The 16788-nt window shown below is 37.0% G+C and overlaps 1 protein-coding gene and 1 non-coding gene across 2 annotated transcripts in view; one reads left to right on the plus strand and one right to left on the minus strand.

Annotated features, from left to right (window-relative positions):
- The window catches only part of ROCK2 (Rho associated coiled-coil containing protein kinase 2), a 153339-nt gene that overhangs the window by 70874 nt on the left and 65677 nt on the right, over positions 1–16788 (minus strand). The window contains exon 4 of the mRNA XM_063077574.1: positions 4106–4243. Coding sequence (XP_062933644.1) covers positions 4106–4243 — 138 coding nt within the window. The remainder of the gene's footprint in view (positions 1–4105; positions 4244–16788) is intronic.
- Positions 11384–11513, plus strand: LOC134363464 (small nucleolar RNA SNORA31). The gene has a single exon (XR_010021719.1). It is a non-coding gene; the product is annotated as a small nucleolar RNA SNORA31 (small nucleolar RNA).

The raw sequence follows: 16788 nt of genomic DNA on the forward strand, positions 1-16788 counted from the left end.
TGGAAGAAATGTGTGAACATAAGTTCCAAAATCCATATGAAAGAATATTCACAGCAATATTGTTCATATTAGTGAAAAAGTACAAATCCAAATGTCCATTACGTGATGAATGAACAAAATTTGGCATTCCATACAACAGAATACTATTGAGCCATAATAAGAAATGAAGTCCTGAAACATGCTATTAACATGAATGAATGTTGAAAACATGCTAGGTGAATAAGGTCACCAAAAAAACCCACATTTTGTATGATCCCTTTTATGTGAAATGTCCAGAATAGGCAAATCCATAGAGACAGAAAGTAGATTAGTAGCTGACAGGGGCTAGGGTTAGGGTGAGTTTGGAAATAATTACTAAAATTAGTTCAGGGTTTCTTTTGGGGGTGATAAAAACATTCTAAAATTAGGTAGTGGTGATGATTGCGCAACTCTGTGAATACATTAAAAAGCAGTGAATAATAAAATAAAATAAAGAAAATTTTTTTAAAATGCACTTTGACAAATTTTTCCAAAAAGTTAAACATTTCATACATATGTCCTTTACCAACAGAAATAAACATAGAAAGGGCACGATTACAATCTGAATTGCTTTTATCAATTATACAATGTTTCACTGTTGATTTGCTTCCTCAGATCCATTATTTCAATTATCTCAATAATTAACAGATCATCTTTATCTCAAGTAACACTTTATGGTCTACTAAGCAGAATTAAAGATCAAAAGATACCTATTTATGAAATAACTAGAAATGGCAATGAACCTGCTACTATGAAAGTAATTTAAAGCTAAAAGGGGGAAAAAAACTTTATTACCATCATTCTTTAATCACGTAAGTTATCATAGTACATAAGTATAGATCTACCATACGACCCAGCCATCCCACTGTTGGGAATATACCCAGAGGAATGGAAATCATCAAGTCGAAGGTATACCTGTTCCCCAATGTTCATCGCAGCACTCTTTACAATAGCCAAGAGTTGGAACCAGCCCAAATGCCCATCATCAGATGAGTGGATACGGAAAATGTGGTACATCTACACAATGGAATACTACTCAGCTATAAAAACGAATGAAATACTGCCATTTGCAACAACATGGATGGACCTTGAGAGAATTATATTAAGTGAAACAAGTCAGGCACAGAAAGAGAAATACCACATGTTCTCACTTATTGGAGGGAGCTAAAAATTAATATATAAATTCACACACACACATACACACACACAAACCGGGGGGGGGGAAGAAGATATAACAACCACAATTATTTGAAGTTGATACAACAAGCAAACAGAAAGGACATTGTTGGGGGGGAGGGGAGGAGGGAGAAGGGAGGGAGGTTTTGGTGATGGGGAGCAATAATCAGCTACAATGTATATCGACATAATAAAATTTAAAAAAAAAAAAAAAAAGTTGGCACAAAAACTTTAGTTAAAGCTGTCACAGAATTTCTATTCAATGGCTACAATAAAAAATTGGGGGGGAGGCAGTTGAGGTTCAATAGCATAAAAACGGAACAGCTTTTAAATGACAGTCATCAATGTGGCAATTTTTTTTTTTTAACCTCTAAATTGACTTCCACAAGCAAAGTATCAAACTCCCAGATCATTTAAGTATTCTGAACAAGCACTGGTATATACCTAATTTTACTCACACTTGTTCAAAAATGTTTGCAGATTTAGACATCAGTATAAAAAAATCTTTTAAAAAAACCAAGCTAGGGCTGGCCTGTGGCTCACTTGGGAGAGCGTGGTGCTGACAACACCAAGTCAAGGGTTAAGATCCCCTTACCGGTCATCTTTAAAAATAAGAAAAGAGGTTGGATCCAATCAAGATGGCGGAACAGACGGTCCACAACGTCACTCTCTCCCACAAATCAACCAATTTACAACTATAAAAATGTAACATCAGCCAAGCTAGGACCACTGGAGGTCAGGGGAAGGCGAGGAGAGACCTATGGAGTTCATGAAGGCGGGAGAAACTACAATGAGAGAAACAAAAAGCTGCTCTGAGCGTTTCGGGCAGTGGCCGCTTTAAGGCTCGAGCTGATGAGCACATGGAGCAGGAGCCAGCAGAATCCGCAGCTGTGCCCTCCAGATGGAGTTGCTTGGAGGCAGCAGGAGAGAAGAGGGCCTTGGTGGCCCCCAGGACAGCAAGACCACTAATAGGGTTCCCATGGACCCACACAGGAGCGAGGAGCCAGAACAACTGAAAAAAGGGAGCCATTCAGAGGCTGGTGAGTCATTTCAAGGGACCAGCGCAGGGTCCATCCCATGGGAAGTGTTTGGAGCATGGGCGGTGGGGGAGACAGGCCCACCAGGGGAACACTGGGTCACGGCAAGGCCAGCTGATCTGCCCCTGCCCCCCAATCAACACAGGACCACTCAGAGAAGACTGGTCGGGAATACAGAATTGCATGGGGTGCACTTTGACGAAAAAACTCAGGCCCACATCAGAGATTCTACAGAACACAGATCCACTGGGTCTCTGGAGAGCCGGAAGTACCTATAAGGTCAAGCATTAAACCCTGAGCTGCACAAAAACCTTTCCCTAGGAAAACAGCAGCAAAGTAGCAATTTAGCTCAACCACACAGCCCAAGTACTGGTTCCCACAGGAAGTTCCCCGTGTTAGAAGCAAAGGACAAAAAAATTAGTTCCGGCCCAGGCACAACACCAGCACCTTGGGGCCTGCCTGGGAACTGGAGGCTTGTATCTGGGGACTGGACCCCAATCCCACTTCCAGGCAAACTGCACCAGTGCATAGGGGCCAGCCTGGGGACCTGAAGCACAGAGAAGAGGACTGGACGCCCCTCCCACAACCAGGCACACCACGCCAGCACCTTGCGGCCTGCCAGGGGACCCTAAGCAAGGAGATGGGGACCAAACACAGCCCACAACCAGGCATACCGCCAGTGCCAAGGAGCATGCCAAAAACAGCACCCCCACGTGGGTGGCCCACCACAGTCACCACAATAACCATGGCTGCTGCAAAAGCAGCTAGACGCCACAACCACCACACAGATAGTCCGCCAACCACTGGAGTGCATTCACATAAGAAGAGTCACCAGCAGAGACAAAGAAAAGAAGAGGATGTCTCTTTCCACAAAACCCATTTCAGAGTGACAGAAGAAGCATCTGCTCTATGATAATATTGGGGGACCTGATCACATCTCTCAGCATTGGACAGATCATCTAGGTAACAAGTTAACAGAGTAACCATTACTCTTTCAGAAGGAGAGAAGAAATCTAGGCAATTAGAGGGAGGAGGGGGAGGGAATGGGGGAAGGGGAGAGGTTGGACTAGGGGCATAAAGAATAATTATGATTTGTAACAATATATATGCTAGTAATACTCATTTAATCAACATACCTCAATGTTCAACCCCAAAAATATGTATAATCGATTTTGATTCAATAAATAAAATAAATTATTTTTAACAATTAAAAAAGAAAAGAAACAAAGCTGATGAGGGATATAATGGAAAAGGAGGCAAAACAGAACCATAAATGTCTTAATCCACAGTCACATAAGAGGCAGAAATAGGAGACCTAAAACCATACTGCTTTTTAGGTAATATATAAATGACTGTGTGAGATTTTTCAAAATGTTTATTGTAGGAAGTTTTTTTTTCTTTTCAAGATAGGCTAATTAATGTAACAAACTTCTAAGTAATAGTAGTGTGTATATATATATATATATATATATATATACACACACACACACACACACACACACACACACACTATATACTCCAAATGATTCAATGAATTTACATATGTTCCTACTATGTAAATCACAAGAAGGGGTTGGTAGAGAATAATGGCATACTGGTGACCAAGGCAATTCTTTATAAAGGAATTATAAAAGAAAAAGTTGCAAGTAATACTTGCTTCCATGTACCACTTTAGTAATTATTACATGTTATGTCTATGTGGACACACTGTTTAGGAACATTAAACAAGTGTACTGAATCAGATCTTATTAAAAATAACTGTGTTGCTAGTATGAGAAAGAGGCATGGGACTTTCAGCACACAAAACCTACTCTTATGAATAATAAGCACTCATTAAAAAAAGGAAATACACTTATAAAAGTTAGTATGCTTACCTGAACCACCCAGGGACTGTTGGCAAAGGCCATAATATCTCTTTCTTCCCAGAAAAAAGCAGAATCTGATCTTTTTATCATTTCAAACTTACTAAGAAGCTTCATAGCATAAACCTTCTGTGATGCCTTATGACGAACCTGTTGATTTTTTTAAAACACAAAAAATATTAAAACTTTAATATTATGAGAATGGTGAACAGATTATACTATAATGCTATTATTGAAGACTCCAGTTACAAAACAAAATGATCCTTAGCTAACTAATAAAAAGTAAAAGCATAATATTTGTAATGAAGGAAACAAAGGAGAAAATTTCCAACAGCCTAAGTGTTTCATAAAATATACAATAATTTTTATACTAGGTTCAATGTATAACTATCTCATTTCATCTGAATAAAGCTAAATTCACAAAGCTTCATTCCCTCATGTTAATTAAGCTAACCGATTTTAACAATAAGACATTTTTAAATGAGAAATATGTAAGACATGTCTACTGAAAAAAGCCTTTAAGTAGTCTGAAACATCAATGTACCTATTATCTCGCACTATCTATATATAAGAACCTAATAAATTTAGATATCAAGGGATACACCTGTGATTGTGTTAAGTCACCCTATTTCTTTCTAGGCACCCTATTTAAAAGGTTATTTTTTTAAAGGAAAAAACTAACTACCAATGATATGCTTATTTCATCAATTCTTATCTTTCCCATTAGACTGTAAATTCCATAAAGGCAAAAACAGTGTCTATTTGTGACCACCTTTTAATTCCCTGAACATAGCAAACCATCTACCACACAGCCAGTAAATATTTAATGAAGATTATAATAGTTGGATAGTTATAATAAACAACTGCTAACATTTATACTTGGATGTCTAGTAGGATGTCCAAAACTGAAAGTCCTAATGTTTATCTCTGAATTTATTTCTCCTACGGTCTTCCCCGTTTCTGTAAATGGCAACTTCATCCATCCACTTGCTCTGGCTAAAAAAACCCTTTGGAACCTTCTTCTCTCTCAAACAGCTTATCAAATTTATTAGCATATCATGTCAGTTCTACCTATCCCCTTACCCACCCACTCAGCTAAAATATGAAATTCCTCAAAGAGCTTTCTCTGATCACTCTACACAAAGTAGAAACTCATTGCTCTCTACCTCAGAACTCATTTTCTCCCTTCCTAGTAGTTACCATAATTTGTAATTTTTTGATGTTCTTTCTTTGTATTTATTGCCTATTTCCCATATTAGAATGTAAACTTAACAAGGATAGGAATAATTCATGCCTGTTTTGTTCTTCTTTATGTCCCTGGTTGCAAGTACAATGCCACCACAGTCAATAAAGTAGACATTCACTAAATATTTGATAAATTAATATCCTCGAAAGTTTTTTCTTGATAACTAGCCAGACTATGAATTTCCAATCTTAAGAAAGATTGCTCAAGTAATATTTATAGTTACCTTTTGTCAAATACTATCCACATCTAGAAACTTATATTGACAAAAAAAAATAAGATAACCAAAGAAATGCTCGTGTCTTTCTCAGAAGAGACAGGGAAGAACCATCATGTTTTACAGATCAGATACTATATGAAATGCAATAACATTTTAGAAAATCATAAAATGCTGTACCTCTTTAATAGAGGAAGTTTTTCTTTCCTCTAACAAAGCTCAGGTAAAAAAAATTTACTTGTTGAGTGGACTTGAATAAAAGCACTAATAGAAAACACAAACAAGTCCTAGCATAACTCAATAAATACAAATATTTATCACTCAGAATCATGCACTTCTGTCTACAATGGAGTAACTAGTACCAGCTAGCCCTCCCATTATAAACAACCATCAAAATGGTAAAATATATGAAGCAACTGTTTTCAGGCTTTGTAAAGTAAACAGCACAAGACTAATCCCTGAGAAATGAGAAATTCACCACATCAACCCCATAATTGCCCGGGAAATATGCTTGAAGTCAATATCCCAACCAGCAGACAGCAAGTGATTGCCTAAGCAAAGTACAGTGGTCCTGCTAAGCTGAAGAGGAAGAAATCAAAGTTCAAGACAAATGAGGTAGCTGGGTTATGCTGAGCAGGAAACAGAAAAGTTAGGAGCTGAACAGAATACCTGGCTAAAGTGTGGGCTATCCAGAGAGCACCTGCTATGGGCTTGATAGTAGAACAGAAACAGTAGAAGATAAGCAGCATTGGAAGGACACCAGATATCCAGCCAAGCAAAAGTACAGAAATCTTGCTAATTTTCTGGGCATCCAGCTGACACATCTTAGAAGAAAGAACCATGCTTTAAAGTAAGCCCTACTCCAGCCCTGCCTAAGAAAGCCTAATGTCAAATCATAAAAGACTTAAAGAAGAGCTGAATTTGGAGCGTGAGTCCTACCAAGTTAAAAGGACTTGGGAAACATCTCAATATTTCCACACATCTACATTTACAAAATGCAAAATATTCTTGAAAGAAAAATAACAAAATCCAGAGTCTCTATCACACTTTCGGAAAGTCCAGTACATTATTTAAAAATTACTAGATAGGGAAAAAGAAAAACGAGACTCATCATCAAGAAAGAAACAGTCAATAGAAAATGACCTCAAAAGATGTTGGATTTAGCAGACAAATACTTTAAAATAGCTCTTATAAGTATGCTCAGAGAACTAAAGGAAAATATGTTGAGGAAACGAAAGTATAGTCTCAATGAAAGAACAGAAGTAAATATCAACAGAGTAATGAAAACTACAAAAAAATAACCAATTGGAAATTCTGTAACTGAAAAATACAATAACTGAAATGAAAAATTCACTGGAGGAAGTCAGTAAACATGAACACAAATCAATCTGAAGAATAAAGACAAAAATGAATAAATGAAAATGAACAGAGACTCAGCAGACTCTACAACAATTTTAAAGTCTAATTATGTGTAAGTATAAATGAACTAAACACTCCAATTAAGAAACAGAAATTATCAAAATAGATTAAAAAGACCTAAACTTATATAGTTTAAATATAAGAGCAAATGAATTGAAAATAAAAGGATGGAAAAACATATCCCATGTAGCAGCAAGGAAATGAAAGTTGTCATAGCAATATGAATAATGAAGTAGACTTCAAAGTGGAGTATTATAAGAGATAAAGAGGGTAATTCGGATAAAAGGCGTAATTAGTAAGGAAGGCATAACAATTATAAACAGATATGCATCTTTAATAAATGAGTTTGAAAATTAACAGAGCAAAAATTGACAGAACTAAAGAAAGAATTATAGACAAATCCATAACTTTAGTTGGAAATTTTAATACCTCATCTCAGTACTTGAAAGAACAAGTAGACAAAACATCAGCATGGAGATAAAGAAAATACTGCCCAGAATAAAAACTGGCTAACCAAATTATAATTACAACAGTTAGTATATTAACAGGTTACATCACTTCTCATTTTAAAATATTTTGAAATTTGAATTATTTTGATATACTGTAACTTTATATGAAAAAATCCTAAATGCAAATGGCTAAATAAGTGATGACAAGAACCACAGCTTATATCCATCTTCTACGTTAAATTACTAAACTGAAATAACAATTCCTTTGATATGTATAGTGTTATAAAATTTATATAATGTTTAAAATAAATGCACTTGAAAACAATATGAAAACATAGATTGGGAGGAGGGGAATAGGGGATGAACTAATCCTAATCCTAAAACTAAAAATCCACTCCACAGCAGACAGACTAGAGTTTAAATTGACTTGTGTCAAATTAACAGATTATCTCAAAGCAAATGATCATTCCAGTAATGTTGTTAAATAATAATAATAAAAAAGGTTAACGTTGTTGAAAAGAAGTTGCTATGGTATTCCCTCTTCTATATATATTTACGCCACTCTTCAAACCTTCACTTACTATTAGAACAAATCAAATTCTGAATGTTTCCTAACTTCATTAGAGAAAGCAATCCATACAACATTAAGAGTCAATTAATTTATGCAATATTATTACTTACGCTTGACTCAGACCATGACAAGAACAGTTTAAGAATTCTGTTGTTAAGCACAGCTATGAACAGAAGCTAAAAGATATCTGTCTGCTGGTACAAAATAGCTAAATATTTATTTAAATATTTAAACCAGAAAGGTTTACATATTCAATATCTAAACAAAAAACAAATCTAGAAGGAAAAAAACATTCATTCAAATAAATAAAAAGTTACACAAAGACATAAAATGATTTCTGAATATGAGTGAAACGCTTTTTGACTTCACTTTTAGTGATTCTTTATGCAAAGCTGCTCTCTTTTCTGATAATCTAATATATCAGTTGTGTACATGTCTGCTTCAAAAGCTCCCTTAGGAACAGAATACATACATTCACTTGTGGGACTGCCTAGTGGTTGGCACAATGCAGAACTGTCAAATTCAACAAAATCATATCTATATCTGCATGATATCAATAAAACTTTGAAAAAAGAAAAAGTATTTTGGCTAGATACTCTGGTTCATAAGGCCAGAATTTCACTTAAACTGCTCTGATAGGACAGTTATTGGCTCCTAACACAAGAGTTGAAAACCACCACCTGTGGTCTTTGACATAATTTGATGTACAGAGCAAACATTAAGAGGTAGTAATAGTCTTATTCATGCCAAATGTCCACACCACACCTTTAAAATTCATTAGCAGTAATGTTACAAAGTACCACAATAAAGTGCTATTACTTTAGGAAAGCTGTTTTCCATTCATCTTCTTTTGAGGATGTCTCTTTCTTAGTTATTCTATTATAATCTCCCTCAGCATCTCTGCGGATTTCTTTATTCTCCAGCTCCTTCTCTATTCAATACAGATGGATGGATGAACAAACAGTCACAAATAGCAGGTATTCATTACCACACTGTACAGAGTAATGTTTAGAAGCACAGACTTAGATATTAACAAACCTGGGCAAAGTCCTAGCTATTTGTGGACTATGTGGCCAATTAAATCCCTCTAAATTTCAGTGAGTTCATCTGGACATGAATCTCATAGAGCTGTTGCAAAGACAAAATGAGATAATGACTGTAAATACTTAGCATACAGAACATAATCAATGAAAATGTTAGCTAACTCCACCATAGACAAATGGAATTTACTTCATTCTATTATGAAGCATTACATGTGTTTTTCCTGTCACTAGTCTATAAGTACCTAAAAGACAAAAACAGTGCTTCTATTTCAATGTTTCTATTTGTTACAGAAAAGATTTATATTCCTCATTCTTAATCTTAAAAGGGGATGAGTGCAAAAACACCATCTAATTGACATATTATATAATCATATATATGAGGTGGGAAAAAAAAAAGACACTCCCCCATTTGTAAGGGTCAAAAAGTTAACAGTGATTACATCTCAACTTATGGAATTTTTATTCTCTTATTTTTATTTTCACTTTCTATAGCTAATATAGACTGCTTTTTTTTTTTCTTTTTTTTAACCGGTAAGGAGATCACAACCCTCAGCACTGTGTAGCCTGCACCACGCTCAGCCAGTGAGCACACCGGCCATCCCTATATAGGATCTGAACCCGCAGCCTCGGCACTGCCAGTGCCGCACTCTCCCAAGTGAGCCACGGGGCCAGCCCACGGACTGCTTTAAAAAAAAAAAGAAAAAAAAAAAACTTAAGTAGATAAGATGAGTGTAGCTAGTCACATGGCTGGAAAATTCTAAAATGGATCTCCTGGAATACATATAGACAAAAACTTTTGAAAATCATTCTAGAGGCTTCTGGTCATGATGGCAGAATAGATGGTCCCCAGCATCACTCTCTCCCACAAATCAACCAATTTACAACTATAACAAAGCAGCAACAGCCAAGCTGGGGCCACCAGAGCTCAGGGGAAGAGGAGGAGAGACCTACGGAGTGCATGAAGGTGAGAGAAGCCATGAGGAGAGAAAGAAAAAAACGCTCAGACCATTTTGTGCTCCGGCCACTTTAAGGCTGGAGCTGCTGAGTGCATGGAGCAGAAACCGGCAAAAGCTGCAGCTGTGCCCTTTGGATGGAGTTTCATGGAGGCAGCAGGGGAGAAGAGTGCCTTGGTGGCCCCCAGGCCAGCAAGACCACTAATAGGGTTCCCATGGACCCACATAGGAGCAAGGAGCCACAATGACTGAAAAAAAGGAGCCACTCAGAGGCCAGTGAGTCATCACAAGGGACCAGCACACAGCCCGTTCCATGGGAGGTGTTTGCAGCACGGGTGGTGGGGGAGACAGGCCCATCAGGGGAACACTGGGGCACAGCAAGGACAGCTGATCTGCCCCCCAGTCAGCATAGGACCTCTCAGAGGAGATTGGTTAGGAATACAGAATTGCATGGGGTGCCATTTGATGAAACAACTCAGGCCCAGACCAGAGTTTCTACACAACCCAGGTGCACCAGGTCTCTGGAGAGCCAGTAGTACCTATAAGGTCAACCATTAAAACCTGAGCTGCACAAAAAGCTTTCCCTAGGGAATCAGCAGCAAAGCAGCAATTTAGCTAAACCACACAGGTCAAATACTGGTCCTCACAGGGAGTTCCCCCATTTTAGAAGTAAGCAAAGGACAAAAACTTAGTTCCGGCCCATGCACACCGCCAGCACCTCAGGGCCACCCGGGGTCTGGAGCCAGGGACCAGACCCTCCCCCGTCACATCCAGGCACACCGCCAATGCCAAGGAGCATGCCAAAAACATCACCTCCGTGTGGGTAGACCATCACAGCCACCAGAATAACCATGGCTGCCGGGAAAGTGGCTAGATGCCACAACCACCACGCAGATGGTCCATCAGCCACTGGAGTGCATTGACACAAGGAGAGTCACCAGCAGCGACCAAAGAAAAGAAGAAGATGTCTCTCTCCACAAAGCCCATTCCAGAGTGACAGAAGAAGCATCTGCTCTACAATAATATTGGGGGCCCTGAACACACCTCTCATCATTGGACAGATCACCTAGGCAACAAATCAACAGAGTAACCATTGCTGTTTCAGAAGGAGAGAACAAATCTAGGGTAATTAGAGGGGGGAACGAAAGGGGGATGGAGAGAGATTGGACAAGGGGCATAAAGAATAAGTACAATTTGTAACAATATATATGCTAGTAATATTGATTTGATCAACATATCTCAACATTGAACCCCCAAAATATGTATAATCAATTATGATTCAATAAAAATTTTTTTAAAAAAGAAAAGAAAATTATTCTAACCTAAACACCTCGTTTGAGGATTTCAAATTTATTTTTATAACCAAAAATTACATTATTTTTATAAGAAGCTCCAATGCATCTATTGGATAGACCTACAGCAGTTACTGTCTGCTGCAAGTTTCACTGCAGATACAAGAAAAAAATGTCCTTGCACTTCCCGCCTGTCTGTTTGTGGCAGCCAAGATTGAATGGGGGATACAGGAATTACAAAAACATGGAGGGAGGTAGATAATTTTTGCAACTCAGAAATAACCTCGTAAAAAATTAAGAGCCTGTTTTTATTTCAAAAAAGGAATTAAAAAATTGAGTTTACATGAAAAGTATTGGAAAATCACGTCCTTTACATACTTGCCTTCTGGTTGACACTACTTTAAAAGCATGGTTTTAAAACTAATTACATTAAAAGCAAGCCAGTGGATGCCCAGGAAGCAACATGAGCCCAGGGATCAGGAAAGATCCTAGTCAATTCACTTCAATGAAAACTTTCTACATCTAAGGTTCCTTCTGTGCAGTATAGGATATGAAAAGAAAAGAAAAATCCAATCCCAGATATGATCTGGCTGCGCACACACAGGTTAGCAATGTCCAGGGGAAAACTGACAAATGGCTACATAGTGAAGATTCCTCTTTCCTCCCTGCTGCTCTACAGATACTCCTCCCTAAACTGTGTACTTGACTAAAGAAGATAATCTTCCTATGTATGGGTGAAACTGGTAGCTATGATGCCCTGATGGGAGTGCCAAAAGTACATGAAAGACACTGTTTCTGCCCTAAAAAAGTTTACAATATAAAAGTAGAAATCAAAAAAATATACATATAAACTATAGCACAAGGCATAATATGGTAAATAAAATAAAATAACTATAATTAAAGAATGCGGAGGAAAGACAACACTCAGACAAAAGGTAGAAAGAAGAGTACAAGGAATCAGTAGTTTTCTTTTAAAATAAGCACTGAGAGACACAGTGAAACTATATGATTGAAGAAACAGACAAGAAAACAAAGCATGCTCTGTCTGTAATGGGCAGCCTGCCTAGAATGAATAGCACAATGGAAGATAAGGGTTAAAAAGACAAAAAATTAGTGAAATCTTAAAACAGGGCTGAGAAGGCCAGGGTGAAGATTTCATACTTCACTTAGTAAGCAAAGGATCCATTAAATGCAGATGAAAGATAATACAGTAAATATATTTTAGAAGTGTTAATTTGGCAGCAGTTTCTTTTAGTTGGATCAGATCTAGAATTCTCATTCCTTAACTCAATATATGGAGCTGAGGAAATAAAGAAAATAGATGAAAACACACATGTATGCTAGAGAAGCCCCACAGTTAACTCTACTATACCCACACCAGGAATGGGGGTAGGAGTGGTACATGAGAATACAAAGATATAAAGTATGGGGAAAACAGTCTGCCAAATAGTAATGTGGGTCCAGCTGAGCTTGGATGGCATGAATTTGCAAGAGATTCAATAAATCATGGCCCCCTTTCCCCCAATCCAAATCTGTGTTGAAGCCCTAAACTCCAGTAACCTCCATGTCACTGTATCTGGAGATAGAGCCTTAAAAGAGATCAAAGTATGAGCACAGAGGAAAGACCATATGAAGACAGTAAGAAGGCAGCCATCTGCAATCCAAGGAGAGAGGCCCCAGGAGAAACCAAACCTGATGACACCTTATCTTAGATTTCCAGCCTCTGGAACTGTGAGAAAATAAATTTCTGTTGTTTAAGCCATGCATTTGGTGGTGTTTTGTTACAGCACCACTAGAAAACTAATATGCATACAAACATCTAAAAGTTAGAACAAGACTTCTGATTATTTATTTAAAATCAGAATATTTAAAATCATGACAAAGAAACTGACAATAGTAACATCAGCTAAAATCTACTTAGCATCTACAACGTGCCAGGATCCATACTAAATACTATGTATGCATAACCTAATTTAGTTCTCACAAAAAGTTTTATAAAATAGTTCTACTCTTAGTGCCACTCCAAGATGAGGAAATTAAAGCTTTGATGACAGGAAATCAATATTCTATAGAACGGAAACCAAAGTAGGTAACTTTGACTCTTCTTCCACAGTAGCAGAGTACTTTACACAAAAGTGTCTATTAAAAATTTAACATTATTACCTTAACTATAAAAACATGTTTTTTTAAGCCAAGAAGTTAAATTAGTCCTTTTAGTCTTTAAAAGAAGCTTAACGGCTTTTCCAAGAGGTTCTAATTATTCTAGCCCACAATTTATTACATACTCACTATGTGTCGGGTGAAATTTTAGACGTGTTCCATATATTAAACTCATTTAACACTCATAACAACCTATGAATTATGAGCTATTACTGTATTTACTTTAAAGATGAGGAAACTGAGTCACAAAGAGACTAAGTAGTCAGTTGTCAGAGGTCATAAGGCTGATATTAAATCAAGGAGTGTAACTCGAGAGTCCAGTCTCCTAATCAGTATACTATACTGAATACTATTTTCTTCCATAAAAATGAGATGTGATAAAAGATCCAAATAGGATAGAATCCAATAACAATATTGACATTATGTAAAATCATCCATGTCACAGACCTCATGATATAAACACATAAAATAAATGTATATCTTCTCTGTACACAAGAAAAAAGACAATAACCTAGATAAATTTTGCCATCCTGGAATTTTAGAACTTTTCAGTTTGTAAGAAGTGCCTTTTTCAGATGAGGAAATCTATGCCCAAAGAAGTTAAATGACATGGCACTCCTGATTCGTGAAATTTTCAATGTTGTTCCTTCTGTGTTTAGACTCCCACCGCAATCCCACTTCTTCATGTGGCTAACTCCTTCTTGTCTTAATAACTCAAATGTCACTTTTTCACAGCAAGACCTTTCCTATCTCCCCAATCTGAATGAAGGCACATCCCTCCATTATTTTCTCTCATAGCATCCAAATCTTTTCCTTCACAGTATTTATCATAATCTAAATTAATAATTTTATTTGCTTACTACTTTCATCTCTTCCATAGGACCACTACTTTTAGGAAGATAGAGACTACGTTATTCTTAGAGACTCCTGGAACATAACAGACCCTGACTAAAAATTTCACGCGCAGATGGCTAAACAAGCTATTACATATCTAACAATTAACTGCTAACATTTACTGAGCACTCCTATGTTCCAGGGAATGTCCCATGTGCTTTATACGTATTGTCACATTTAACTCCTACAGTATCCCTATGAGATATAAATGCTATTGTTATCTTCATTTAACAGATAAGAAAAAGGAATAGAGAGATTAAGCAACTCCATTCAAGTCACAGCTAGTTAGTGTTAGAGGCAGAATTCAACTACAAGTAGTCTGACTCTACAGCCAATGCTCTTATACACTCTGGTATATCAACTGTGGCATATCAGTGTTACTTTTTACAATGAGAATTAATTTGTAGAAATTGATTGGTGGGTCCTCTGTGGTAATATATTTTTAACTTGACCCGAAAAAGCACTTCACATGGAAAGACCAATTTATATCAACTATTGTAAAAATTTCTTCAAACGACTAAAAAAGCATAATCATAAAGATGTACCAAATGTGGAACATTTCCTACATATCTGCCATACCAATATATCTACTACATATGAATCAACTGTAAAAGGCTATGGAAGAAGTACTTAGACTTCTCCTTTGTTGTCTTCTTCTTTTTAAAGAGTCTCTTTCTAAGGTAACAGAACAAAGAACTAAAGTCAAAACAAATATGCTACAAGATTTTGGTTCAGGTTATCAGATTAATAAAATGTTAAAAGATTTTTCATTTATAAAAACATATGACTTTATTTCTGCATATTTTGTGGCCCAAACAAATTTTGGAATGGAAAATTATCAACAACCACCAAAAAAAGCCTTCTGTATCTGTAAATTTTCCTTTGTTTTCCTTTCTTTCCTTTAACTCCTTGAATTGTAATGATGACATTAACACAGAACAATGAATACCCTGCCATTAAAACATGACAAGTCAAGGTCTGTCATATTTCCTTCCAAAATTCAACTCTAAATTCTATTAACTCTACCATAATTACACTTAATCATTAAGTAAGCAGGAAAAATGTTATCTGTTTAAAATACCTGTAGTATGAATCTATATATTGAATAGGCAATAATAACAGTTAATAGAGAACACTATAACCGGGCTTGTTGTTTTTTTTTTTTTTTTTTAATTCACTTAATCTCCCGCAATTACCCTCATAACATAGGTATTACCATCTCTATACTAGAGTAGGTTGAACCTCAGAGACAGATTCATCATGCCTGAGGTCATTTTGACCTTTGACTACTTCATATTTTCAATATCTTAATAGCAGCTCTCACACCTCAACTGTCACATACCCTCATCTCCAGTTCTCCCCAATAGAGTATCAAAATTGTAAAAACTGAACTGTCACCATTTTCACTGAAAACAAAAAGACAGATGAAATAAAAAGAACATAAAACAATAAGAAAACTTTATTGCTTTCCAAGGCATTCCTTTCATCAAATCTACTCCAAATTAATCTCTCACTTTTTTCAACCATATCTTAGGTGGCACCATTCTCCTGAGGAATCCATTGAGTACACTCTATCAATACGCCTTTTAAAACAGGGCAACAGGTTTCCTGTCACACTTCTAAGGAGCTTGGAAGTCGTCACTCCATCCTAACAAATAAAAAGCTGAACAAACTGAAAAATCAACAACTCTTCTTGGATCCAAAGGAGAGGTGAGGACACGGGGCAAACCACTGCCCCCAAGACTGGAGAAACAGGCGAATAAAGGGAGCTACAGCTATGGGATCAGACTCACAAACGGAATTTGCCACAGGAACCAGTGCTCGGTCAGGAAAACCTGAACTATAACTGACAAACTGCTGGAGGCTAAGTATGGTCCAGTCTAACTACTAAAAATTCCAGGTCGACCCAGTCATAGAAGAGCCCGTACACTTGGAAGTTTCACATCCAAGAACCCGACCATGTTCTTACAGTATACATCAGAGAAAAATCTCCTCATGCTTCCAGCAGGGAGAGGGGAAAGGAATCATTTGAATTATGCCAGAGTACTCTTTTCTTCTTAACAAGGTCTGCCCTCAGGAAAAACTATTTAACCAGAGCATGATGGAACTTGGGGAAGGGAAATACACAACTCCAGCCCACTCTAGCCATCCTATTCCACCTAACGCAGGGGAGAGAAGAAACTGAGAAGCACAATCCAAAGGCATAAGCTCAACTAAAAGACTGAGACCTAATCATAGGGCTACAGAATACTTCCCCTCCTTCCGCATCTTACCACATTACTAAAAACTTATTTATAGCAGTACTTTTTTATCCAATACACCATATCCAGCTATCAAGAAAAAATTACAAGGCACATTAAAACGCAAAAAACACCATTTAAAGAGACAACAAGCCAAGCATCAGAAGCAAACATGGCAAGAATGCTAGAATTATCAGACCAGAAATTTAAAAGG

Source organism: Cynocephalus volans, chromosome 14 (genome assembly GCF_027409185.1).
Source record: "Cynocephalus volans isolate mCynVol1 chromosome 14, mCynVol1.pri, whole genome shotgun sequence".
Lineage (NCBI taxonomy): Eukaryota > Metazoa > Chordata > Mammalia > Dermoptera > Cynocephalidae > Cynocephalus > Cynocephalus volans.